The sequence below is a fragment of the Schistocerca serialis genome, chromosome 4 (assembly GCF_023864345.2).
Source record: "Schistocerca serialis cubense isolate TAMUIC-IGC-003099 chromosome 4, iqSchSeri2.2, whole genome shotgun sequence".
Lineage (NCBI taxonomy): Eukaryota > Metazoa > Arthropoda > Insecta > Orthoptera > Acrididae > Schistocerca > Schistocerca serialis.
The window spans coordinates 757,073,235-757,100,863 of NC_064641.1; the positions used below are offsets into that span (position 1 = coordinate 757,073,235).

The window sequence follows — 27,629 nt, forward strand, 5'->3', positions numbered from 1 at the left end:
AAGGAAACATAAAATTTGGAATGATTCTTAAGAGTTCTCGCTTACAATAGTTTTGCGTGTGCATTTTGAATTTCAAATAAATACAAGATGCATCTTCCAGTGTAATGTTTTGTTTTCGTTGACACGAGCAACTATTTCCAGCAACGCATAGACTGTTTCGTCATCAGTATATGAACAATTCTGATAGTCATTTATGTCTTGCGATCTCAATTCAAATCTTCATGAGTGAAATGTTGACGCTTCTTATAGTTTTCCCAAGTAGACCAGCAACGTCTTGATCGTCCAATATTTCGAACCTTACTAAATATTGCACAATATTACGTTACTGCACTTTTTTGTTAAGCGTTCTAGGGATAACTTGAGCAGCATCGTAAAACTTCTGATGAAATATTTTCTGTCGAGGTACCTCTGTACCTCTGCTATGACATCTATCATCGTCGTCCTTAGCTTAATCATTGCATTCCTTCGATTGCAGTAAGTCGTCTTTGTCATTCTTCGATTTTGTTCCGCCATGCTTTCTTTGTTTTTGTGTTTGAGAGTGTGCAAACATTCTCAAGTTTGGCATATTATTGACAAACTATCTTTTCTATTTATTTCCAAATTAATACCGTACTGCTGTACACGCTCAGAGTTTCGCGTTATATAACTTAGAGGATAAAAATAGGTAGAACATACCGGGGTTACAGTTTGCGGTTCGGGACCATTCCTAAAAAAAATTCTGCTTGCTTGAACATCTTCCGCGTAACTTGTCTCGCTCGCACACCTCTGCTACTCAACACACGCCACTACCCAAGACATTTGAAGCATTCTCGTTCTTCTTGTAGGACAACAGTGTATTACAAAAAGAGAGAGAATCCATCTTCTACGTTTTCGTCACCCAAGGACAACGACCAACGCAACTGAGCTCCATCATCAATGGAGGAAAAAGGGGTATCTGCCTACCACAACAGCGAGTGGATGGCAATGGTTCATGGAGACAAGTGGGTATTTACGAAAACACACGTGACTTTTTTACCTCCACCGGTATATAATTTATGGTATGATCAAAATATAAACAAAAACGATGGCACGGATGTCTTGAAACACGCAATTCTTTATTTACCCAGTTCAAAATCTTATGCAATCGCTTTGGAAAAATGTCTTTACAACATTTTGGGGAAGTCATAGTTTGCGGGCCTGCTGTACGGGTAGTCCTCCTTTGTATATGCTATTGTTATTGCTGACAACCTGCGCAGCGCAAACAGGCAAAGGATTGCCAGTGAACAACTTTGTCTCAAAATCAATCAATATTTGACCTAGCCCAGGCAAAAGAGTAGCCGCGGACGGCGGGGAACGGGCGGGGGGTGAATTGGGGTGAGCGACGTGTGCAGTTTAATTTGAATAATGTATATAATTAACAGCTAAATGCTACACCACGTTACAGTGAAAAAATTAACGGTCGAAATACAATTTTCATTTTTGGAACTTAAATCCCTATGTTAAATAACATACTACGTGATAAAACTGTGTGTTGAAACGCTTCTAATCTGAGTCTCTCCCGCGCTGACGGATTCTCAAATTCTGTGGCGAGAACGGAGGTTATCTGCGCATGCGCAGAACAGTCGATACTTCGCTTCTTCAAGGTGCTGAAGCGTGGTGTCGGTGGTACACAGATAAATTTGTTTAAATGACTGTATGCCTCGTATTTTTCGAAAATTGTGATAATAAAAGCACATAACTCCGGTTTCTAGTTCGTATTAGGTTGAACATGGCGTCAGATGAAGTTGAAGACGAGTCTTTCGCCGGTAAGTTTTGTCACGCTTTTGTGTTTTGGGAGATCGCATCGTCGACATAGGACTCGGAAGCGGGACTACAAAATCATGTTGTGAGGTTATCGTTCGACTTGATGATAATACTGCTAGAAAGGACGGCATAGCGTTCGCAAATTGTCTGTTGACATCTCGTAATGCTTCAGATGCATGCTTACATTGAAGTTATTAAGTGACAGAGAAGAATGTAAAATGTGTGATCAAGTTAGGGGGAGGGGGACATTATTTTTCTGACAGCCGCGCGGGCTTCTGTTGCGTCCTTAACAAAATGGAGGCTATCAAAGAAATTAATAAACTATTTTCGCAAAATATGAAAACATTTTTATTTTTACTTGTAGAAAGGAATTCTAACAGTTTCAAAAAAAATTAATAACTTTTCATACGAAAGAGCTTGAAGTCATGTAGTCTTCTAGCGTGTATAAAAAGTGTTGTGTGTTTCACAGTTGGACAAGAATATGTTTAACTACATTGCGATTATGAATTTAGTTACTGTTTCGAAAAGGGCATTTGTTGTTCTTTAATCTAGGCGGTGATGACGAAGTTGGGGAGGAAGCAAGTGCAAGTACCTCACGCCCTGAAGGTACAACTGAGGAAAACTCACCAGAATCAGAGGAAGGACCACAAGGAGGGGTAAGGACAGCATGTTTATTTTACTTATTACTTGGACAGTTCGAATATGTTCATCTGTTAACATGGCATGTCACTTCAGTAGAACATATTTACTTTTCTAATTCTGTGAAATTAACTTGATCAGTGGAAAGAAATTGCCACAACAGAACTTCACTATTTCGGAAGACTAAGCCCATCATTGCATAGTTGTAGAGTTTGTGGACTGAACATAAGTAGAGTAAAAAAGCTGTTCACCTTAATTGTATGGGATGCATTATAGCGTTTGACATGCACTGATCACTTGCAGACATTTATCTGGGAACATTGCATGTTTGTGTTGTAAAATATTCCTTCTTTCCTGAATCACCGCTTACCCTTAAACAAAGTTGGCATTGTTGCTCCCTGTTTGTTTTCCAGTTGTATAAATAATAAACTACTCTCATAACAGGCCCAACACAGAGGAAATACGAAATCCAGTTGCATAAAACATGATGCTATGTAGCTAGATTAATTAAAATTTTACAGCTGCAAGTTAATAGTTCTCCTATAAAGATCAGTGTTAGGTATTGTTAAATGTGTATGTGAAAAATACTTGTAAATATTATAGAAATAATTTCTGGAAGGGTATATTTCCCCTTCGTATTCACTAGGTATTTAATAACTGTTCTTACACGATAGTGTAGCATGGTGCAGCTTATATTGTGGGGGAAATAGAAAACCACCACATGTCACAAGAATTTTATGTCCAGTTGCATCATGTGATAGACCTTTGGTGATTAGAGTATATAGATACTGGTACAAGACTGACTGCAAGGTGGTAGAGTACAGTTGTCAAGAGAATTGTCTTAGTACAGCATGATGGAAATCTGTAAGAAATTTCTTAATTTGATAAATTAGTATGTGGGTTGTAGCTCTTTCACTCACAGTTCTAATCAAAGAATCACTTTTTTCTATAGAAAAGCCTCCCATTGGCATGCATGAAGACATCTTTGTTTAGGTGTCAACAGTTGTATTAGCATCTGTGCCATTTCATGTTTGTCAAGAAAATGTTAAGAAAAGTATCTTGGCATAATGTACCATCGTCCTGTCCATATATGAAAATGCATCTCGTGTGAACTGTTTGTGTGTCTGTGACCACACAGATTCTTCTGAACATCACATTGTGGTATGGGTGTCTCTGCATATTCGTTTTTTGACATTTGAATATTGATATTGTGTAACACATATTAGATATGCAAGCTGTGTGAAGGACCGCATATCCAGAACTAGGGCCTATGTAGCATTCCAGTGTTAGCTAAGGAATTAATAAATTGCCATATGAGAATTACTGATGTTATTTGTGAAGTGGAAATGACTGTCAGTGGTGCAAAGTACGTCCTGCCATGCACTCCACAGTGGCTTGTGGAGTATGTACGTAGATGAAAAGAAGTACTTTAAACATGGTGTTGAAAGAATTGTGATGTTAAAAATAGCCAGTTGTGAACATGTGGTTCCCACTCTTCAAACTGATAAGACTGCTGCCTGCACTCACCACTAATTGTTGGAATTAATAACATATTACTTTGGAATAATTTGTCTGCGGTAATGTATTATTGTTGGGTATATTTTTACAGTTTAATAAATTTGCGCTGATAGTCAAATGACACAGCTCGAAATTGTTATAAGGGTGTAGTTTTGTTCTCATTCCAGTGTGAGGCTAGTTTTATAATTTGTGAGAACTTAACTTGAACCAGAAGTTGTTACATAGGTCATTCTAGATGTACGTCTAAATGGGTAGTTTTGAGTCATCATTTGACATAGTTAGTTACGTATGTATTGGTTGGTACATCCATGTATCATGCTCTAGCTAACAAAATTTTCAACAGTTTCACTCTTCCCATTAATGGGACTAGCTAAACGTCTTTCTTAATTGAAAGTGAACCCTAATTGTGAGCTAATAGTTATCATTAGTGAATTGGGCACAGAAACTACAGAAGATAGACTCCCTTGTCATTTGTATTTTACTGTTATCACCAGAAGTATTGCTACTGGTTTGTAATGAAATTATGCATTTAGCTATTTAGTTTAATATTAGATGTATTCATTTAAACAACTAACACTTATTCCTCATAGGCCCTGCTCATTTTGCTGTGGTGCTAACAAGCCAGTGACTTCTGTTAAATGCTTGCTTTGTAGTATTGTCACTTTTCTGTTATTGTGTGTGCTTAGTTTTTATTTATTTAATGTTTTGTGTCCATCTGTATGATCCAAAGCAGGAAGAAGACGATGAGTATGAGCCAGAAGATGGTCGCAATAAACGAAAGAAAGGAAAGAAGAGAAAAGCCAAAGGAGAAGACAAGAAGGGGAAGAAAAAGAAAAAGAAGAAAAAAGCTGATAGTGGCGAGGTATTATTAAAATATGTTATCTAATTTAACGCCCTTCCTACTCCTACCACCCCCTCCCTTCCCCCCCAGGAATTTCAAGAATAAGTTCCATTCTTGGAGTTTGGAAAGGCAGGAACCAAGTATTGGCTCATTTAAACAGTAGAACAGTTCATAAGATTCATTTCATAGACAACTTCTAGCACTGGATTAGATAAAATGTGATCTGTGTTCCAATAGATTCATATTGAAGGCGTCCTCTAGTATGTGTAATGTGTCAGAAAAACAAGACTACACAGTAAATGAAATGGTTGTCATGAATATGTTAAAAAGAAAAAGAAACCTGGAGCACGTTTTCTTTAAAATGAGAGGGCAGTATTGAGTCACTGTGATTTAAGAATTCAGCCTTAATAATTCAGAAGGTTTCTAGACAAATTTTATAGTGTTTGAAAAAAATCATTTCCTTTTTCTTTTCACAGGAAAGTGACTATGGATATGATGAAGAAGGTGGTGGCAATGACTCGGATTTCAGTGGTAACCGCAAGTCACGTAAATCTCGTAGCACGCCGAAACATACTCCCACTCCTCTCGTCCAGGACTCTAATTCTGGTAAGACATAATTCTGTAAAGAATTTCCTCATGAAAAGTAAGATTGTTGTTTTTGAAGCTAACTTCTATTCCATACATTAAACAGTCTTAAAAATTATCTAACATTAACTAGTTTAAGCAGTTACATATTCAAAAACAAATTGTTTGTGTGCTAAACTAATGTCTACACAACTGTTATGTGATGTTTAAAATCTGGTAATTATACTATAAACCTTCTAGTGGTAGGTGTGTGTAAAACTCATTTGACTTCGATGAAATAATGGGCGAAATACTTACTGCACTGAAACGATGACGTAGGAAGGTACCTGAAAGTCCTCTGGCCATCTTTAGGTGTATTTTTTATATTCAGGGGAAGGACTTTGTGCTAAAATATTGTGGTAGAAAAATACTGCTATCAGACAGTTACCTCAATATTTCTATATTTTCTGCATGATTTGCAAGTTATTTATTATACATTTTATGCTGTGGTTGTTTACAAGTGCCATTGATTGTGAAGTAACTTGCTGAGAATACTTCAGGAATATGGAAACAAGATTGACTCCTGCATTAACTTTACTACTTTCCATACCTCAAAACTATATTCTATGTTGGCAGTCTTCCATTGCCTGGGGATTTCCATCATAAACTGGAATAGCTTGCGAAGTGTTGTATACTCCATTACCTCAATAGATGAAGCAGCTGCTGGGCATGTCACTCAAATATCGAAGTATGACTTGGTTATTTCAATGTAATTTTTTCTCTGTTATGCATATCAGTAAACATTCGAATGAAAGTTGTTTTACTTCTTACCTGCTACTGCTAGTAATTCAGTTTAGTTAAACTTTTTGGTTGTAACTACCTTTTCTAACTGCCTCATTAACCCTGTCGCTTCTGTGGATGTGTTTACATGATACACTATGTGCACTGCTTGGAGTTTGGTACTCTGCTGTGGGCATTTGAATGCGTCTTGAGCTGCCAACCTCTCACTGCTGTGGATGAGCTACTTTTGTATTTCACTGAATAAAAAAGTTCTGAGTGCTTATCATACAACGTATATGCCTCATTGCATGCTATCATTTGAAGAAAACCTCGCTTACATATCTTTAATCATTTGAGATAAGATGATGCAAGGACGTGAATAAGCACATCACATACTACCGTCCTTCGGATATATATCTCGGGATTGAAATCAGATAGTTTTAAGTAAAATTGTGTTATCTTGTCTTATTTCATTCACTGTAATGTATAAGCTGAAACAAACCATATGCAAACTTCACACAGTGCGTTTTTACTGCTGCGAACTCTTTAAAATTTTGTGCAATGTTTTACTTAATTTGTTGCTGCACAGTAAGCAGAGCGGATATGCAAAAAGCAAATTTGTTCACATAGTAGTTTTCAGAAATTTGAACGGTAAGTATTCCATTTCGGCCAGAATGCCGGCTCTCAGCACAGGCACCAGCATTTGGCAGGCCGTACAACCATAACAAAAGCAGCCTCGGCACAGAAAGCAATGAGTCTGTCTGTTGCATCAAAATGGTTAACAAATTCAGTAAGATGATGCTCAATCACAGCAGTCAAACAGTTAGGGATTATTTTCCACAATTACTTAAACTGGAGTGGACTTATAAACTTAGTTGCTGCGAAATCAAGCATATGGCTTATATTCATTGAGAAATTTATTAGAAATGTAAGTGAGCCATAAAGAAAGCTTATATACAGCCATTCCTTGAGTGTTGTATGGTCCTCTTTAGCAAACAGAATGAAGCGGTAGAGGAAGCTCGAAGTGGAGCAGCAATATTTTTTGCAGCACCTACCGCCTTCTTCCTTTCCCCTGTATAACATTGTCCATTGCGCTGCTTTCTGTCTTTTTCTTATACCTTGGGATCTAGCACAGTACATATTAATTCGTCTACCATCCATTTGCTTTGGTAGAGGTCCTGGCCACCTTCATTTCATTATCAAGCGTCTGAAGCCCATTTTACATGAGTGGCGTCCTGCTCAAAATTGACTACTCAAAGTTCGTGTACCTTTTGCGTTTGCGTGTAAATTAGCAACCAACAATGATGTGGGTGTATGTATGATGTCAATGATCTATAGACTGTGCTGACTTTTTCCAGAAAAAGAATAGTCCCTCATCTCACTTTCACCATTCAGATGCCAAACTGTACAGCAGATAGCTCTCACAACAGTGGCAGTTTTGATGCCACTACTCAAACCAGATGAGACTCAGTACAGGAATAAAATGCCAGGGTTGCTGCAGTAGATGCAGTTGTTCCGCATAGTCAATTGAGATCATGTAAAAGGGATTTCAGTAGTGGCTTTTAGTACAGTCTGATCCATTTGGTTTTTTCCCTTTTATCTTATACCGTATAACCCTGCTTTTACGTTTCCGGAATTAACATTTTCCCACCATTTACGGTATTTTTTTATTGTACCCATCAAATTTCCTATGTCCACAATGTTAATTAGCACCTGTTTTTGCACCTACATATTTATAATTTTCCTGCAATTTATGTGTTACATAAAAATGTGACTCTGGCATGATGTTGGCCATCCAGTAATGTTTACAAATATTATGTGCTTAAGTTTCTTGATACTAGGGCATTCTACTCAGGGGATTTAACCTGGTAAATGCGTAAAAGTTAAAACAATTCGTGTTGTATCTCTTGCCGCTGCCCAGCTCTACTTGGTGTGGTGGCTGATGGGAGTAACTACATTCATTTGAATAAAGATATCATGATCAATTGGAACCATTTTCCAGACTCTCTACTGTGCATACACCGTTTCTTGATTGTTGTGATCATCTTAACACGTCTGTCGAACCATATTTAGCGTGTTTCAGCGTTTGGCCAGTTGTAGCGCTGGTTGACACCCTCATTCTCTTCGTGTTGCTCAAATGTTTTTGGTTTAAGCACGGTACCAGTTATGTATTTCTTTTTTTCATGCTAAGGAAAACATGTTACAAGAGTTTATTCTTGTTCTCAAGTGCAATATTTACATATGTATTTTTTGTGGTGTTACAGAAACAATGTGAGTGATACTTTGCATGTGTGTGGTTTTCCACTTAACTGGGGAGGCGTAGTACCTGATTAACTCAAAAAGATGACTACAGTGCAAGAGACTCTGAATAACACATCTTCAAACACCACACAAAATACTTATATACATATTTGCACTTGACAACGAGGAAAATATTCTTGAAACACGTCATGCTAAGCGTGAGAAAGCATGTAACGTGTGCAGTATTTCATTATTTAAATAGTGAATGACAGCTGCAGGCATTCAAAAACATCGATTATGACGTATGAAATTGAGTCAAACGTTGCTACTTCCCAGACAGTTATCAGTTCCAGTATCATCAGTGGTTTGTATTAAATAATAAACCTTTAATGAAAAAGTCCCTGACAAGTATTTTGGTGCCTATTATGTACATATATTATACATGAAGTGTGAACATGTGAGGGGTTATCTTATACGTAACTTTTACAGCTTAAAACATTATTTCCTGCTTTTTAGACCATTTTTTTTAAGTCCCTTGAAAAGTGTGAAAGCGGGGTTTCACTGTAGTTATTGCACGTACATAGTGCTCACATAGCACCCCTTCGTTTTAAAACAGTTTTTGCTTTAAAAGTTTCTTTGCTGTTTATCCACTCATTGCCTTCAACTGGCCTGCATAAAAAAACCTCATAAACTGATTCTGTGACTATATAATTATTTTGTACCGCCTGCTTTTTGATATGCTCGGTGTGTATTATTTTACTATAATAATTATTGATTTTCAGGGCTACTTGAAACTTGTTTTATAAAATTATTACAGTGAAACCCCACTTTTACACTTTTCAAGAAGCCTCAAAAATGGAGTAAAATGTGAGAAATACTTTTCTTGAAGCAGTAAAAGTTGAGTGTATGATCTGTCTTTCCATTTGTGTAGTTTATGTACTGTATTTGTACATAACAGGCATCAAAATACTCATCAGGGTCTTCTTTATTGTCCAGTAAAGGTTATCTGAATTTTGTACTGGAACTGGTAACTGCCTGGAAAGCAGAAACATTTGACTTAATTTCATTCATCATAATTGATGTTTTTGAAAGCCTGCAGTCGTGTCATTAATTATTTAAGGATGACAACACTGCACCAGCTACATATTTTGTCATCCGTAGCACAACACTTTTCAAGAATTGCCAAGTGCAAATATTTACATAATATTTTGTGTGTTCACATTGCCCTTGCATTGAAGTCATCTTTTTAAGGTCATAAGGTATTGTGCCTCCCCCATTACGCATGACCCCCCCCCCCCCCCCCTCCCGCGTCTCTCTCACACTCACACACACACACACACACACACACACACACACACACACACACACACACACAGACAGACAGACAGACAGACAGACAGACAGAGAGAGAGAGAGAGAGAGAGAGAGAAATGCATGCATGCGAACCATCACTCATGTTACATACTTACATAAATATAAATTCTCGAAACACATTTTGCTAAGAATGAAAAAATAGGTAATTGGTGCATTGTTTCATTATTTAAAATAGAAATGTTTGAGCCACACAAAAAGTGCGAAGGTGTCAACTAGTACTACAAGTGGCCAAACAATGTAACTTGTAAAATATGCTTTCGAGGTGTCATGTTCACGAAGTTACGCTTCCGCAGTAGAGACAGTTTCAATACTGTTGTGATCAGTCATTATTCAAAACGTAATTCTTCTCATAAGTTGCCACGTTGAGTAGAGCTTGGTGGCAGCAGGAGAAAGAGCACAAATTGTTCAGACTTCTAGCGATTCATATCTTTTGAGTAGAGTGCCCTAGTGACAAGAAACTTAATTGTGTAATGTTTGTAAATATTGCTTGAAAGTAAGTGCCATACCAGGGTCATTCTATATCAGTTAAATCAGTTTCTTTTCTCCACAAACATTGTTTCATAATATGTAAATCACAGGAAAATTACTAATGTTAACACACAATCAGGTGGGAATTGACATTGTGGACAAAGAGCGAAAACATTCCTTAATCAGTGGGGAAAACATTAACATCGGAACATAAAAGTGTGGTTACACTGTATACCAAATGGAAAACTTTGTCTGCATTTAAGCTAATAACAGCGTCATCAGTGGAAAGAGATTTGGATATGTTGTGTTTACGCATACACATACTGTCATTATTTTAACATCTCAGAGATTAGAAAAGTATCTCAAGAGATACCGAGAATAGTGAAGCTTGTAGCGTGACTTCTCTTTACATTTTTAATTTCGTATTCTCTCTAAGAGCAATTTCTGTAACACTGATCTGTCTGCCTTTATCTCAGACTGCTCCAGAGAAGTTTGACATGTATTTTAGGCTTCATGTAAAAGCTTGCAGAACGTGCACTTTAAAAATTTGGATCGGCCAGGAATTGAAGCCAAAGTGCTCGTCTGGCGAGCCTTCTACCCTAGAGCCACATGGCCTGTCGAATAATTGAATTTGCTTTAGATTATTGACACCACTCGGAATATTTGTGTAGATTTTTTGAATTTTTTGATGTTGCGTCAAACTACTTACAGAGGTCAATATTTGACTTCTGAAGTTCATTTATCATAAATATAAAAAAGTTACATAAAAAATAAAAGAATCGGATTGCTGTATGCTGTCTTTGCGAGGCTCACTGTAATCCCCCATATACCAGTAGAGCACTGTAAGAAGCTGCACCATCGCTGTCTATTCACGATGACACATTGAGGTGCAGTGTCATCTTGTGGACCGTGCATCTTGTGGTCCATGTGAAATTTCTTTTTAAAGGTTAACAATTCATTTGAAGCTCCAGGGCAGATTAAAACTGTCTTGCATCAGGACATGGTTTTAATCCAACAGGAAGCTTTGAAATCTGTACACATTCCTCTGCAAAGTGAAAGATTCATTGCAGTAACAATACATTGTTCAGCTGCGAACTGACATCATAAACACTGTTCAATAAACATTCTCATAGAAACAGGATAATTGAAAGGAAACTTAAAAGGGCATACCAGTGCTTATTGTCACTGAGTATCGGTAATAAACATACTTAATGTGTTGAAGCCAACTCTTAGTACTTCCCAATACAATAAGAGAGAGAACTGCAACTGGAGTGGACATTCACCACAAATTTTTTTAGTAAAATATTGTAGTACACAACGGAAGATACAAATTATTGAAATGAGAAGACAGCCATGGGCAGTCTTGCCCCAACATATTTACTGTAGTGATTTTGCTGTGGTTAATGTCATGTGAGGTGATTAATATCTAGAACCAAGGTTTACTACTGATGGTGGTTGGTGCTGAAGTTATGCTCTCCACCTCGTAACTTTGGAAGAGAAAGAAAGTGATTATTTCGCTGGAAGATTTAGAATGAAATACTTGTAATGTATTCTCATTAAAGGCCTTCCAGCACATTTCAGTCAATTTTATATAACTGTTGTACTCCAATAAATAGTTATTGTGCCTTTGCAAGAGTGTATTGCAATAATTTGTTTTTGTTTGTGGTACTAAAACATTGTCATTTCCTACTGACCTACAATTTCATAACAGATAGCAATTGGGAGCAAAATTCTACATTCCTCAGCACCTTTAATAAATTTTCCCAACAATTTTGAGACGTGAACAGTTTCATAATCATGTTAACATCCAACTCACCTCTCTTGCACAAGTTCCTTAAACTGTAACTCGTTCACACCTGCTAGTCCTTTGCTATAAGTCACTCACACTCATCCATTCCTGCTTGCCCAATCTCACTCACTCATTGAGCCTAACTCATTGTCATCTTTAAGTCTCTCTCTCTCTCTCTCTCTCTCTCTCTCTCTCTCTCTCTCTCTCATTCCTGGATCTCAACCGACATCCACTTTCTGCTTCTTCTCCCACTGGCACTTTCTCCATCTCTTTCCCTAACACTGTCAACTATGTTCCCCTGCCGTGGTCTCCATCTTCACCTTTCACCACTGGATTTCGGGACGACGACAGTTCAAACCTGTGTCCAGCCATTCTGATTCAGGTTTTCCATGATTTCCCTAGATCGCTTCAGGCAAATGCTGGGATGATTCCTTCAAAAAGACATGGCTGCCATCCTTCCCTAATCCAATGGGACCAATGACCTTGCTGTTTGGTCCCCTCCCCCCAAATCAACCAACCAATCTGTTGTCACACTGCCATTGTCTCCTTCGCTCTTTCTATACCACAACCAGCGTATAATATCTTACAATATTTATTACTTTTCCATCTCTTTCCCAATGCCACTGTCTCCTTCTGTTGCAGCATAAAAGGACCCAAATTTGTTCACATGATAAAGTATATGGGAAATTTTTTTGAAGATGCAGAGGAATGTAAAATGAGGCAGCTAATAGCCCACTTTTCAGTCAGTCTTCTATTTTAAATGGAAGGTTATTCACAGTTCTTTGTGCTCTGATAACATTTTTCCTATGGTTTCCTTCTTTCCTCTGCCACAGCAGGTTATGTCACTCATTTGGAAAGAATTTTATGAGTCAGTAAATTTTGATAGTTTACGTATGTGAAATTGAAATAATGCAAAAATAATTTTACAGCTTGGACCAAATCTCTCCTGCACATAAAATTTACACCCAAAGTAGCACTCCACACACTGTTGAGAGTGATTTATTGAATTATACCATGGGTCGAATAGTGCCCTATAATTTGACGACATAAAACATCAGTATGCGTGCAGTAGCATGCACTACCAATATATTCCAAAATGCCGTGTGTGTAAAAGGGCCTTTTCCATGATTCCTACCTCAACATCTATTGGTGATAGAAATATAATCAACTGTTTGATAGGCCTTGGGCTAGGATCATGTGTGTAGCCAACTGGAGGAAGTCTCATATGGCAGTGGGATCTCTGAAACTATATTTGTGGTCCTCTAGGCCACTGAGCACTGAACAGCTTCACTAAACATTTAGGTAGAGCTAAATTCCCAGTAGTCTTGGGTAAGATCTAAGTGCTTAAAAATCTTCGTAAGCCTGATGATAAAATTAGCAGCAATTGGCAAAGTTGTACTGTCACTAGATACTGTGCACCATTCTAAAGTGGCATAGGATCTGTTTGATGATTCTGGTACTTTCTATATTTGATGTAACACACCCGACCATACTGTGATGCTACCTAATAGGTCCCTAGTCTTAGAAGAGGGACAGAGCAGACCAAGAATGAAAGCTCGTTAGTGTAAGGAGGGAAGTGATGAAACAGCATTGAATAAGCTGAATCTTTGGAATGTGAAAACAGTCAGGTCAAAGGAGAGATCATATCAGTCATCAGAGATTTTGGATTTCAAAAAGGATTTCTGAAAATTCACTCTCCCACATTAATTACAATAGGAGCTGATGAATATACAGCAGCTGACAAACCCTGATCACCTTAGACAGTTCATTACTGGCCCTACTAACCTGCTGTGTGGGGGAGGTTTGGGAGTGTATCATATTGTCCACACAATGTTACATGCAGCTCTAAAAGAGTTCATAACCTCATCATACCAATGGCTGAAAGTGATGATAAAATGAAGAGAGACAATAACTTCATGTTTCTCACTACCTTTGTTAGAGCTCTGTCCACTAAACTAAACTGCCTGACAGAAAAAGTGAAGCACTGAGAAGACATGATTAAGAGTTGCAATTGTCAATGACAGAATAGCCACCAGAGTTCATTAGTGTTATTGATGTTTAGTGTTGTTACCAGACCTGGTGTGTTATGTTAAATGTTGAATTAGCACTGTGAAGGACACAGCTATGCCACATACTCATGACAGTGTTATCAGCTTGAAGGAGGCCTCATTGTGAATCTCCATGTGGCTGGCTTAATGAATTGTCCAATATCCAGATGTGTGCGGCATCTGTCTCAATGGTGGACTGCATGGGAATGTGAGGGCAGGCATACTAATTGTCAAAGCTGTGGTTTACCATGTTTGAGCACTACATGGGAGGATTGCCATTTGGTGCACCAGGCACATTGTAAACCCTTCACATGCGCACCTGCCATCTGAAAATAAGTAATGCAGTCCCCACGAAATTCTATTGTCACCCCACACCAGACTGACAGCAGCTGAACTGGGGAATTACTAACCCAAGTGTAGGCTGCTATTAACAATACTACACTAACACTGCACTTGGTATGATTCTGTGATCGGAAAGCACGGACTGCTTGTGAATGGTGCTGCGCTGTATGAAGCAATGAATCTCCGTTCTGCATTCTACAGGTGACCATGACCAGTGAGCATGGCAGTGACCTGAGGAGAGGTGCCATTCACCTAATGTCTTGGAGAAGCACAACAATTTAACTCCTGGCATTAAGGTGTGGGGAACCATCAGCTATTACTTCAGGTCGTTGAGGAAACTGTGATGGCACAGCAGCTCTTCACGGATATCTTGCATGCTCTTGTGTTAAGTTTCATGCAACAGTATCGTGGTACTGTTTGTCAACAGGAAAATTTGTGACCACATGTGGCAGATGTCTCAATGAACTGTGTGTGATGTTGAGGTACTCCTGTGGCCAGCAAGATCTTCACATCTGTGCTAAAGTAGAACACGTGTGTGACCAGCTTGGACATCAGCTCTGTCCCAGTACCAATATCCATGATAGCAAGGGCAGCTGCAGCAGTTGAAGGCCAGCTTGCCTCAGGAGAGGATTCACTGGCTTTGACACCCTTCCCAACCATCCCAAACAGGGTGGGTTCAATGTCGTACTTATAAATAGGTTTACATTTGCCAAATTCTTTGCCAGTGACATTCCATTTCATTTTCTCCTTACCTTCTGGGTGCATCACTTGTTTTGCCAACCAATGTATATTTGAATGTACTCTTGGTAAATGTACTGTTACAAAGTCACTTTCAGTGGGCAGAGCCTAGTTATGCAATAACTTTTCCTGATCGGTGCACAACTTCCTGTTATAATGTCCATGTTGTTCAATGTCTGTGAAAATTTTAAGAGCTTTTTTTTTCTTTCCAATACTTAATTAAGAGTGCCATACAGAACTGGTACTAGCTTTTTGGTATGTAAACACACCACTCCTATTACATCTTTTGGTCTGTAAAAAGTTGCCAGTGCTTGTATTCTTGAAAGTTCGATGAATCACCCTATATATTTAACACAGGTATCAAATGCAAACTTGCCAGTTCAATAGCTACATTGAAAAGGCTATTGTTAGGGATGACTGCAGTTGGAATTTTGTTTGTATTATTGACACGGAATGAATATCCCCTGGAAGATGGTAGTAATTCCTTGTATTGAGTTAAGAGCATGAAAATAGGACAGTGACTATGAGCCAGGCGATGAAAAATGTTGATACATTCAGAATTGGGTTTTCGAATCATCTTATCCATTTGTAAAGTGTCATTGCATTTCAAGTAAAAATGTTGGTCTTTCTTGAGTTTCTTTTGGTCTTTCCCATGCAGGAACCATCAGTATATCATAGTTACTCCCTAAACACCCTTTTTTCCATGTTTCAATAAGTTTTCAGTACTGCAAGCTAGCTTTTTGGCACTGCGGGCTAGTTTTGTGTATTGGATACACACTATGCACATCTGCAGTCCAAAATAGTAATAAAAATAATCAATGTTTCTTTCAGCCACACTCATATCTGTGCAGGGAATATGTAATAATGTTGTTAATTTTTTTGGGAGGATTGAGGAGCCTTTTAAAACCCTGTGGTACTTAAATCAACTGTTACAGGAATGCCTACTGTGGAGGAAGTGTGTGAAACATTTGGTTTGACAGACGTTGATGTAGAATACACAGAGGCAGATTTCCAGAATCTGACTACTTATAAGTTGTTCCAGCAGCACGTGCGGCCGTTACTTACGAAGGAAAATCCCAAGGTAAAATTTCTTGTGAATTGTCAGTCTTTTTTTTTTTTCTTATGTCAGGCATATGCAATTCTAATGGATTATTAAATTCTGTTTTGCGTACTGCAGATAATGTGGAAATGAAATGATGGGAAACCAGTTCCTCAGTCAGTCATTTACTCAATCATGGAGTTACTGAATAAGTTTGTGACTGAGAACTGTGATTGAGGGGTAGCAGCATTGCCAGACAGTATGGATAATGTTAATGTCATTTAATCCTGCATAGAATATGCACTATATCCAGAACAAAAAGTTATTCAATGATAATGTTCGCTGTTAGTCAACATAACTCTGTCAACAAACAATAAACACAGTTAATCTTTCAAATTATGGTAGCCATTATAAATTTTATCCGGTTTCTAAATTCCTCTTCCCTCCTGTAGTACATTTAAAGAAGAATTGAATAATACTTCCAGTGAACAAATAGGGTGGTGGCGGTGGTGGTACAGTCAGAGCCTCAAACGATGCCAGTTGGCGCAGGTCAAGACAAGGATGGGGATTGCGTTGTTGCCAGTTCCAAGTGACAGTTGCAGTTCGCACAAACACGTGCTTTGCGCATTGTAAAAGCATGTATCCCACAAATTATGTCCCTTGCTTACTTGTGTAGAATTCATTACGTACCACCACCATCAATCATTACAACTCCCAACAAATGGAATAAAAATTCACTAAATAACTCTATAAGCTCAAGTGAAATAGTCACACAGCACACAACATTTACAGCAGAGTGCTGAGTACACTTTTGAGCGCTCATTGGCTGTAGGTCAATGTGTGGCATAGGTGTGCGGAACAAACCCAAATTCAACCGCCATCATTCGTGATTCCACTGTAGTAGTTATAGCAGCGACGGGAAAGTTACTTAGATATCTTGATACTTTTTGTGTGTGTATTACATTTGAAATTGTTGTTGTGAATACATTTTGTAGTTACTTCATTATTGGTCAAATTTCAGGTGCCAATGTCCAAATTAATGATGTTGGTTGCAGCGAAGTGGAGAGATTTTACAAACATTAATCCCAACACAGAACAGGAACAGGAATCTGTGTCGGATGAAAGCTACAGCCGGAAACCAAGCCGTTCGAGAACGTCTAAGGAAACGTCAAAGGTTAGTTTTTATGACCCTCGTAATTTAGTCCTGAAGAGTATTATATAGCTGTCACCAGATGAAAAGTAATTAAAGAGTAAAAATTGGTGAGCATGGTGATTTTAGTGTGTATTATGAGTATGCCTGATGGATCTTGGGCCACTGCAGCATTAAACATATATCGAAACTTACATCATCTAATAGTGTGATTCCGAAGTACACACAACATTCCTCTTGTCACTGTAGCCTGCCTCTTGATTCTAACATTTCTTTTTCAGCTCATCGTTGTCTAGTACCTAGGCTTCTCATTTCAACATTCTTTTAAGAAAATAAATAAATAAAGGCAGGGAGTAATGTAGGCTTCAGTGGTGTATATAGTATCTATTCCCTCACGTTTACTACAGTGATTATATCACAGTTGTTAAGGTGAAAAAGGGGCATCATATAATGCTCTAAGGTTGTGTGTCAGGCTAAGCTGTTTTGGGCTGATGGATAGATGCAGTCAAAATAGGAAAATAGTGATATTCTTCTTACTTGCTTCTTCTCATCAGGGCAGTTTATCTGTAGGAAATCATAATAAAATATTTGTTGACTACTGCTAGTTTGTCATTTTTCTTTGAGATCTTCAGACATTGTTGCATCAAGTGTGTTGTAGTGTGAAGTGTTTTCCAATTCTTCCCCCATTTTTTTCCCCTCCCTCTCCTTTATAGGTATTGACCTACAGCTGTTGTTAGCACTGCAGGAACTGACAAATGGTGATAAATAAAATTGCACCATTTGGTGAAAAGAAATCAGTTAACATGCATTTACTTTGTATTGTATTTAATTTTTATTGGTCCTGCTGTCTGCAAAAGCAGCTTATGCATAAGACATTGAGAAAGTAATTTCATATTTATAAAGATGGAAATGATTTTCGTGTAGAATTACAAATAATATACTTCATACACTTAAATATTTGTAAGTACGCATCCTACATTAAATATTCTCCAGCAGAGTAAAAACTGCAGCTTTGAAAAATTAATGGCTTTGACAACAGTGTTTGCTTTTTATTTGGGGAGTTTGTTAAAAAGTTTGACTCCCATGTCGAAAGTACAATATTGGCATAGGGATGTGTTCATTTGAATCATAGGTAAGTTTTTGTTTTGCCTGAGAAAGTGCTCATGAATACCACAATTTTTGCAGTCTACTGTCACTACTTATTAGATTGGTTTTTAGAATATAAGGGTTTCCGTAACGTAAATAAGTGGGGCCTTACAGGAGTCCCTGTGTTTGCGTTTAGACGTGATTCTAATGGCTCCATTTTGCAATTTGAGTATGCTGTTAGGTGTTTGGCAGTTTCCTCAAAACATGACCCCATATTCAAAATGAAAATAGAAGTAGTCATTATATGCTCTTTGTGCTGTTTTCTCGCTATGGCAGAATTTTATTGAGTAGATTAGCAAGCCTTGCTCAATTTTGTTTGAGTGATCATTCCATTTTACATTGCTTTATAGCCTTAATCCTAAGAATGTTGTTTATGTATTGTTATTAACTAGTTCATTGTTCATAGAGAGAAGTGGGAGGTCCATATCATTGTTCAGAGCATTGTGAAATTCTAGTTTATTCATTTATTTTATGTTAAACTTCTCATTCAATAGAACAAAGTTGAGGAGCAAATCTCCCTAGACTAATCTTGTGCAGATGACAAGCTGCGAGTATATATTACCAAGGAAATTATCCAGCATAGACGAATGTTTTACAATTACTGCTATTTTTTTAATTCTTGTGGTAGCTTATTGAAAATTGATGCACCAGAATACTGCACATCTTCCTGCACCAGTCACAGAAGTGTGACCCAAATGCATATTGGATTTATTCAAAGTATTAATTGAGTGAAAGCCACTAATTCTTGGGAACAAACTCATAATGTTAACAACAAAGCAAATAAAAGAAAATAAATATCGAGAGGTTAATGTCAGGATTCCCATCCCCTAATGACGCTTTTGACGAAGCGTCCGCCCCCACGCGGCCGCTCCCATAGGCCAATCCTAACCGTGAGGCCAAAACATTGTTCTTGAGGTCCACACAGGAACAGCAGCTTCACTGCTTAGCCTGTCTCACTCCTGGTAGATGTAACCAGAGATTTGCATTGCAGGATTCCCAGACGCCTGAACAAGGGTCAACAAAAAGTTAACTGACTTACACTGTATACTGCTCGAGTTGCCTATTTGTGACCCAGTAATACTCTTTGTGAATAGAAGAGTTGCATCAGAATATAGTGCTGTATGTCATAAGTGAATAAAAATATGCAAAGTACACTAATTTTTGGTTGGACGCTCACAAATTGCAAATACTGTTGTAATAGTAAACATGGTAGCTATCAGTTTTTAACAGGTTCCAAACATGACCTTTCGGTGACGTTTTATTATCTCTCTGACCAGCCAGAAATTTCAACTGTTCCGACTCTGTAATTACATGCCCGTTCCGTGTAACCGGTGAGTTTTAGTTGCATTGTTTACTAGAAACTGCTGACTGGCTTACTGTGATTTAGCATCAATTTATTTTCTGCAAGCCATGAACTTATGTCTTGAACTGCAGTATTTGATATATTGCCTGTTTTGCGCATATCCTTCACTACAAAGCCTCTTCTGAACTAAAAAGTGTACATGCAGCAGCATATTATGTGTATTAGAATGTTCAGTTACCCTTAAGAGTAGAGCCTTTTCAGTAACATTTGCAAACACTGATCACATAGAAATAGGTCCAAAATTTTGTGTATTATCCCTTTTTCCTTTGTATAAAGCAGTTTTACTGTGGAGTTCTTTAATCATTCAGGAAACTTACCTTTACTAAAGGAAAAATTGCAAAGTAGTGGGCTAACAAATTCAGCACAGAACTGTCCTGCTAGATACCCCATTACACCTTGGTGTCTTCAGCAATTTAAACGTTGACTCAGTCTCCCCCCTGTCCATCTGGCTGAATTTTATTTTAGATAAGTCGTGGAAAGCCATTTTATAAGAGTTCTATAATTGCTTGTAGAAAGTAAGTTTTTATTTAATTCTCCTGCTAATTCAGAAAGTGATTGTTAAATACTGTTCATGTATCTGACTGTTGGCCAGACACTTCCTTCATGACTAAACATGTGGAATTAATTTTATTCTCACGATTAGTTATTCCATTTGCATACAAAATGAAAAACATTTTTAAGTGCCTGATAGTACTCTGTGTAATGGACTACTGGAGCTCAGTTGTTTCTCTCCCTCATATTTCGATACAATTCCCACTTTGTTTTACCCGATATCCTTATCCCGTTAGTCAGCAATCAAGGTTGCGCGTTAGTGACAGTATCCTGTTTTAAACATTCTAATGGAAAGCAGGTTTCATAAAGCATGAGAATTATGCATTATGTTTGTCTTCTATGTTACCTACCCTGTAAACTTCCTGCCACTCTTTCTCTTTAATGAGATTTAAAGAAGTCTCTGTTGCCACTGGATTAACATTTTTAAATATTGCATAGTTGTATTTAGTATCTGTGTGTGCTCAAATTCTTTTTTATGTTAAAATTTGTGCATTATGGTATGAAAGGCCATTTACTCTTTTACTAACATAATGTGCCTCTAGTAATGAAGAAAGAATGAAAATGTTGTCTATAGTTGTTGGTTGGAAAGAATAGTGTCTGCATCAGATGATATGAATCTGCAAGATCTTCCAACATTCTTTTCCATGCACAATTGCCTTTAAAACTAATATTAAAGTCACCACACACAACTAACTTCTGGTAGTTTCTATAAAGTTAACAAAGAACTGTTTAGCTTAAGCAGAAATGTCCTGAAATTGGAGTTAGGGGATATGTAGATAATTATAATTTAAAGTGTAATTTCAGCTGCTCCTACTCAGCATTCAATTATCTGTTCATTGCTGTGCTTTGATACGTCAATAGATTCAAATGAAATACCATTTTTCATGTACATGGCCATTCCCCAAATCTGCAAAGAGCCCATTGAAAAATAGCCAGTTAATCTGTGTCCTGGTATAAGAAGCCTTGAATTGTCACATTGTTTATTTGGTGCTCTGATATACCAATAATATCAGTCAATATCACGAAGCAGTTCACTAACTTCATCTCTGACACATCTTAAATTTTTATAAAATGTGCTATTCCTTCATTACTTAGTTGCGACACATTTACATTTTTATAAAATGTGCTATTCCTTCATTACTTAGTTGCCTGATTTTTTTTTTTATAGGTGGTTACTTCTTTAGACACACTTCGTTTAGTCAGCAATACCGTATTTACTCAAATCTAAGCCGCACTCTAATCTAAGCCGCACCTGAAAAATGAGACTCGAAATCAAGGAAAAAAAAATTTCCCGAATCTAAGCCGCACCTGAAATTTTAGACTCGAAATTCAAGGGGAGAGAAAAGTTTTCGGCCGCACCTCCAAATCGAAACAAAGTTGGTCCATTGTAATATGAGACACAATTTAGGTCGAATGAATGACGATACAGCTACAGTAGTTTGGTTCAAGTCATAAGCTTAGCAGTTAAACTTTACCAGGTAGCAATTGCTATGTGTCAGGCACTCCGTCTGGTTTGAATTGACTGCTTATTTTTCTTTGATCTGATATGTGCCGTTCTCTTTGTTATAGGTGTTGACGTCACTCTAAGCTGAAGATGCATTACTATACTGTGTCGTGCATTGTTTGTCGCATTCTGATAATGAGTGTTTACGGCCTATCGCCGCTCACAGCATGGCTTGCTTTGTGCGTGCTACTGCCGCTTACAATTAAAAAAAAAAAAAAAAAAAGAGTGGAATCGTCTCATTAGCGAAACAATGGCACGAGACTGCTATTTGTTGTTACTTACACTGCTGCTTTCTTTGATAATGATCAACAAGAACCAAACAATAGACTGCGTATGATAGAAGATGTTCTGAACGAGAGTTTAGCGAAAATCTTTGCAGACGCCTCTTTGGTACATTACATTCTGCACAGAAATTAGTCGTCTTAGATTTAAAAATCTAGTCAATTGCCGTGCTTCATTTCTGACTGTATCACTATTAGGCATAAGAATAATACGAATACAAACATGACATGATATGTATAATCTTCTGCGTTTGCTGTTGTCTCACTCTAGTTTCGTAGTTTATTAGGCAGAAAGGATTTAAATGAGATGCAGCAAACACGAAAGAATACACGGCAAAATGTTTATATTCGTATTGTTCTTATGGTGAAGAGAATACTGCATGTGATTCACAATTCATAAAATTCCTATTAGCAAACATCTCTGCTCATAGGTAGGAAAAAACTCAGAACATAGAGTTGGCCGTATTGACAAACATCCCTGAACAGTCTCGCCAATCGGATTTTCGTAGTACATTGAAATGCTGTAGCATTCGAAGACGAACAATAAGGAATTTGTGTCTACTTCGATGGATAATGTATGAAAACGCAGTGGTCGAAACTCAGGGCGGAGGAAAAAAAGTTCGTCTTCCAACTTTTTTTTAATTTATTTACTGATGCAGACGTTTTGGCGCCAGTATTTATCTTTGTGCCTGCAAAGCATGTCTGTTTAGTGCTACATATATTCGACAGCAGAAGTTAGTTGTGGCGGCACCTACCAACATTTTTCAAAACTTCCGCTTACTTTGCACTCAATTCTAAGCCACAGGCGGTTTTTTGGATTACAAAAACCGGAAAAAAAGTGCGGCTTAGATTCGAGTAAATACGGTACCTTCAGCTGACTTCAACCCTAAAAAATGTGCAGCTCTTTACTACACTCTCATCCATAAGGTTTGCCAGCATCCCCTTTCCATTGAGATGCAGGCTACTCCTATATTCCGCGACAGCATTTGTGGCCTCTGGGTTGGGAAAGCGCAATAGACAGCTTCACAGCTAGCCAGTTCGCATTTAGTCTGTTTCCGCATACCATACTATGTAAACTTCCTTCTTGTTTGAGTGTTCTGTCATGTTTTACATATGTGAAACAGCAAGTGACCGATTTCTGTTGTATTCTGTGTGTTTGTGAGTTTTCTCATAATGGCAGAAACACCTAGGACGGCCAAGTAGTGCACAAACAGGCAAGGGATCTTATTTTTAAAGTGGATTTGCTCTTCAAACGTGAGGCAGATTCTGGTGAACCAGTCTGTGACATTGCCAAGGTGCAGGAATGTTGTGTAGTTGCTGTCTGTATACTCTCAGCTGAGTTGCCACTGCAGCATTCGTTGTGGGCTGAATAGCCAGAGGCCATTAATGTAGTCACCGACTACAGTGAGACTTGATCTGTCAATAGACTCAACTGGCACCACTGCAATGTGAACCATAGCCTCTGTCATCAGTTCTTTCTCAAGCCCCACGGTAATCATTTTGCAGTCAGCCATTGAGTGGTGAAGGCTAAAAACGTCATATTTTTTAATGCTGTCATGTTTAAATTGTCGTATATGATGCTGCATTCAATTTAAAAATGTGGAAAAAACTCCATTTACCCCAAAAACTTTATAGTTTATTATGGTATACTCAGATTGTCATACTTCTTCACTTTGAATTCTTTTTAAGCAACGAAGTAAAAAGTTTCTTTTTTTAAATATAAATTTAATTTTGTTTCCATACAATTAACACTGCACCTATCTAAAGAGGTCTCACTAATGTCCCTAAAATCTATACAAATTTCATAGTAAAATTGCATATGGAAAAAGGAAATTTTTATTATTGTATACTGAGAGAATAATTAAAATTGGACTGTACATTACAGTCTATCAAATGTATGAAGTTCTGTCACCTAACACTTCTGTTTTGGAGCAGAATATATTTTACCAAACTTTCAAAATGCCTTAGATGGTATTGTGCTCCATTATGAAAACAATGTAGGTCTTTCATTGAGCCCCTTACTTAGTAAGCTTGCTATCAATATATAGACTGTCAAAGTAGCAACATGTTTACTTATAAATCACTTATCTAAGTAATTGTTTCTGTGACAATGAGCTAAAGTAACTCTGCGTTGAGAACTTAATGCAAATATTCAATTGCAGAATATCCTTCTGGTATCATATGCTTTGGTTTGGTACCTCATGAAATTGTAGTGTTTCAGGTTCAATTATTTCCATGTATGTGTATTTTCCATTCTGTCTTCACTTCCAGCCAGTGTACCAGCAAGAACATCTTTGTCACCTGCTGAATTGCTGCTACTTTCACTAAAATATTCTGTTTCACTAGTTTTTTTCAATAACTCGAAAATTTCATTGTTAAGCATGTATTTTTTTTAAAAAAAAATAGGAAAGTGAATTAAATAAACAAACTGAAAACATTAACCAAAATGAAAATAGCAATATTAAATAACAATAATGCATGAAAATATCAAATGAAAACACTAAATATTAAAAAATATTGTGAAGCACTGTGTCAACAAACAATTGAGTAGCAGAGTTTTCGATAGTCGGTGTTTCAGTGCAACACCACTCAAAAGTTGATAACTATCGATGTACGCGTTAATCAAAATGTTGAGCATAGATACTGAGCACGCTAGCTACATCCAGCGGTGAATTTTATAAGCTAAGTGAAACTAAACAGAAGCTGGCAATTGTAGCCAAGCTCTAGGTGTTTCAGTCTGGAACCGCACGACTGCTACGGTTGCAGGTACGAAACCTGCCTCGGGCATGGATGTGTGTTTTGTCCTTAGGTTAGTGAGGTTTAAGTAGTTCTAAGTTCTAGGGGACTGATGACCTCAGATGTTAAGTCTCATAGTGCTCAGAGCCATTTTGTAACTAAACAGAGTACTGAGGAATCAGCACTCTGACTGTACTGCCACAGGCAGGCAAGTAATGGTAGATTATCAAGTTGACATTCTAAAAGTTACACCTAACAGCTGTATTATGGTGAGGCCAATCAAGATGCTGGAACAGCTGTACGAGGTGCACATTTGTGCCACCAATTTCAGTAGTTATCTGTCTCCCTGTGAAGACTATTCCCAGCTTCACTCACATCACTATCTGATCTTCTGTTGTAAAATTCTTACATAACTCCGTATGTTATCAGTCACCTGCGCCAACCCTGTACTAGGCTTCACATTGCTGGTGACTTGATACTCACTCCCCAACATTTCCTGGAAGTGTTGGCCTACATGTCTGTCACGAGAACTGCCTAACAGCAGAACCATCTTCTTTCTTCATAGTTTTAAAGTGGCATAATGTGCTTGATACTCATGCTCGCTTAAGGTTGCTGACGAAGCAATTGACGCAGTTGTTGGACAGGCCATGGATAACGTACTTCACAAGCTTTGACAGCAGAATCATATGTTCGGCCACATTAAAAACTTCCGGTAGGTCAATGAATACTCCTGTGATTCGTGTTTCTTGTCGATCACACTTGGTATTCAGGTGCTGTACTTCCAAGTGGTTCCATTTAGTAAGACTGTATTGCAGTTAGGAAGCAGTTATTAAAAGAGTCATATCTTCCTGTAACTGTTTTGATATACGTGTATGACATTCTAAAATCATTGAACTACAACTGAATACAGTTAACAGTATTGAGTGGAGGTGTTGGCTTAAAAGATTATAAAAGAGAAGTACTAGCTTAAAAATAGTTTAAAGACTAGTACCTATAAATTTTTTATGCCCTTGCATTGTTTCATTGCCATTTTACAAAGTAACAAGAGTAATTAATTGTAGCAAGCTAGTGCAGAACATGAAATAATTTACTTCCATTTTTAAGGGTGAAGATGGAGGAATGGATGATGATGAGGAGGAGGATCGGGAAGAGAAGAATAAGAAGAAACGAAGTAATCGAAGTAACAAAAAGTCAAGCAAAAAGAACACCAAAGTTCCCACACTCAAAATAAAACTAGGCAAACGCAAACGTGGAAGTTCGGTAAGTAATGAAATACCATGCTGTTGGTTTATTATGTATATAAAATTGCAAAGTTCAAAGCAGTAACAAAATGTGATAGTATATCCTTTGCTGAAGCAAAAGGTAACTGCATGAATTGAATAGTATATTTAGGCCCTAGATTTGGGGGGGGGATAGATACATCGAAAACAAAAGAAGTTAAGGTGCTAGAAAAAAAATTAAATGTACACATTGTGATGCAGTGTTTAAGTGGGTGGGCTGATAATTTGAATAAAAAACACACTGCAGTAGAACTTCAATTGTATGTTCTCTGGTTTCCTTTTTGCACCATAAATTCGTAGCCACTCTGCAAAACCCATAAGATCAACGCTAAAAATTCCCTGTTTTACATTTCTTCCTAGTAACGTTTACTACCTTCTACGTTCTTACTTGATGTCTCATGTGACGTAGTCCCGTTTCCTTCTTATTGATATTTGAGGTGACTGACCGAGTTATAAGTGGCACAAAAGACACAGTTCGCTCCATGAGTGATGGCAGAGTTAAGGGAATATTTTAGGCCATTGCGGAGAGGATAGATGTGAGAGAGGAAATGCTGATCTAATCCACGATTGGCATTGCCAACACAATTTTTCAATATTTGGCTACACCATGCAATAAGTACGTTTCCCATTACTTCTTGCAAGAACTGATGTAATCATAATGTGGTGGCACTGTGAAGGCAACCAGGACTGAGGCTGTTGATTTGTCAGTTGCGATAGCGTCAAATTTATGTTTGTGGATGTGTTAGCGACAGCAGAATCTCAGCTGTAGCAAGAAATCTTTATGATAAGTGGTTGCACAATGAACAAAATATTTGTGCCAAGAAAAATGTGATAATTATTGCTCATTGTTTCATTTGCAGCAATTTAAGCTGTCCTCTTAGGTTCCCGCCTAACCACACTCTAGGAAATGGCCACAGATTTGGGAATAAACAGCAAAGTATTTGTGACAAGGAGCAATATAAATTTTATTGCTGCTCATTTCACTATCATAAATGTAAGCTATTGTGAAAGGTTTCTGCCCGATCACACACTCGGGAATGACCACACGTTCGGAAATAAACAGGCAAATATTTATTTCATCCTTGGTTCTCTAACCAGACAGAAATGTTTAACAACTGGGAATATTGGAGGACAGTATTACGAGCATAACAAATGTGGTAACAACGCTAAGTTGAAAAAAAGAAATATTGGCATGCACCAAGTTACAAACCTCTAACTCAGCTAACCATAACATTATCCATTAGGCTACAGATTGCTCTGAATCTTGTCTTGTGCATTAGTTACCATAAAATCTCTTGAGGCACTGCATTGTTCATGCTTTATTAATTGACATTTAGTAAGTGTGATGTATTTGTGATATGGTACTTTCAATGCACTATTGCTTTGAAACGGCATACTGCGCACATACACCACACACGAAGAGAGAAATGAATAATAGAGATGCACACAGGGGT

General features: G+C 37.7%; 1 protein-coding gene across 4 annotated transcripts in view; it reads left to right on the plus strand.

The window, feature by feature from the left end:
* Window positions 1–1,616: 1,616 nt before the first annotated feature.
* Window positions 1,617–27,629, plus strand: part of LOC126473300 (chromodomain-helicase-DNA-binding protein Mi-2 homolog) — a 165,166-nt gene continuing 139,153 nt past the window's right edge. For 3 of the 4 annotated variants that reach the window (XR_007586432.1, XR_007586434.1, XM_050100270.1), the window contains exons 1-7: window positions 1,617–1,784; window positions 2,335–2,438; window positions 4,670–4,801; window positions 5,257–5,386; window positions 16,060–16,205; window positions 17,185–17,337; window positions 26,000–26,155. Coding sequence is in view for 1 of the 4 variants with exons in the window: in XM_050100270.1 (XP_049956227.1) it covers window positions 1,748–1,784; window positions 2,335–2,438; window positions 4,670–4,801; window positions 5,257–5,386; window positions 16,060–16,205; window positions 17,185–17,337; window positions 26,000–26,155 (858 nt within the window). In the remaining 3 variants the exon portion in view is untranslated. The remainder of the gene's footprint in view (window positions 1,785–2,334; window positions 2,439–4,669; window positions 4,802–5,256; window positions 5,387–16,059; window positions 16,206–17,184; window positions 17,338–25,999; window positions 26,156–27,629) is intronic. The other variant, XR_007586433.1, reaches the window with a different exon arrangement.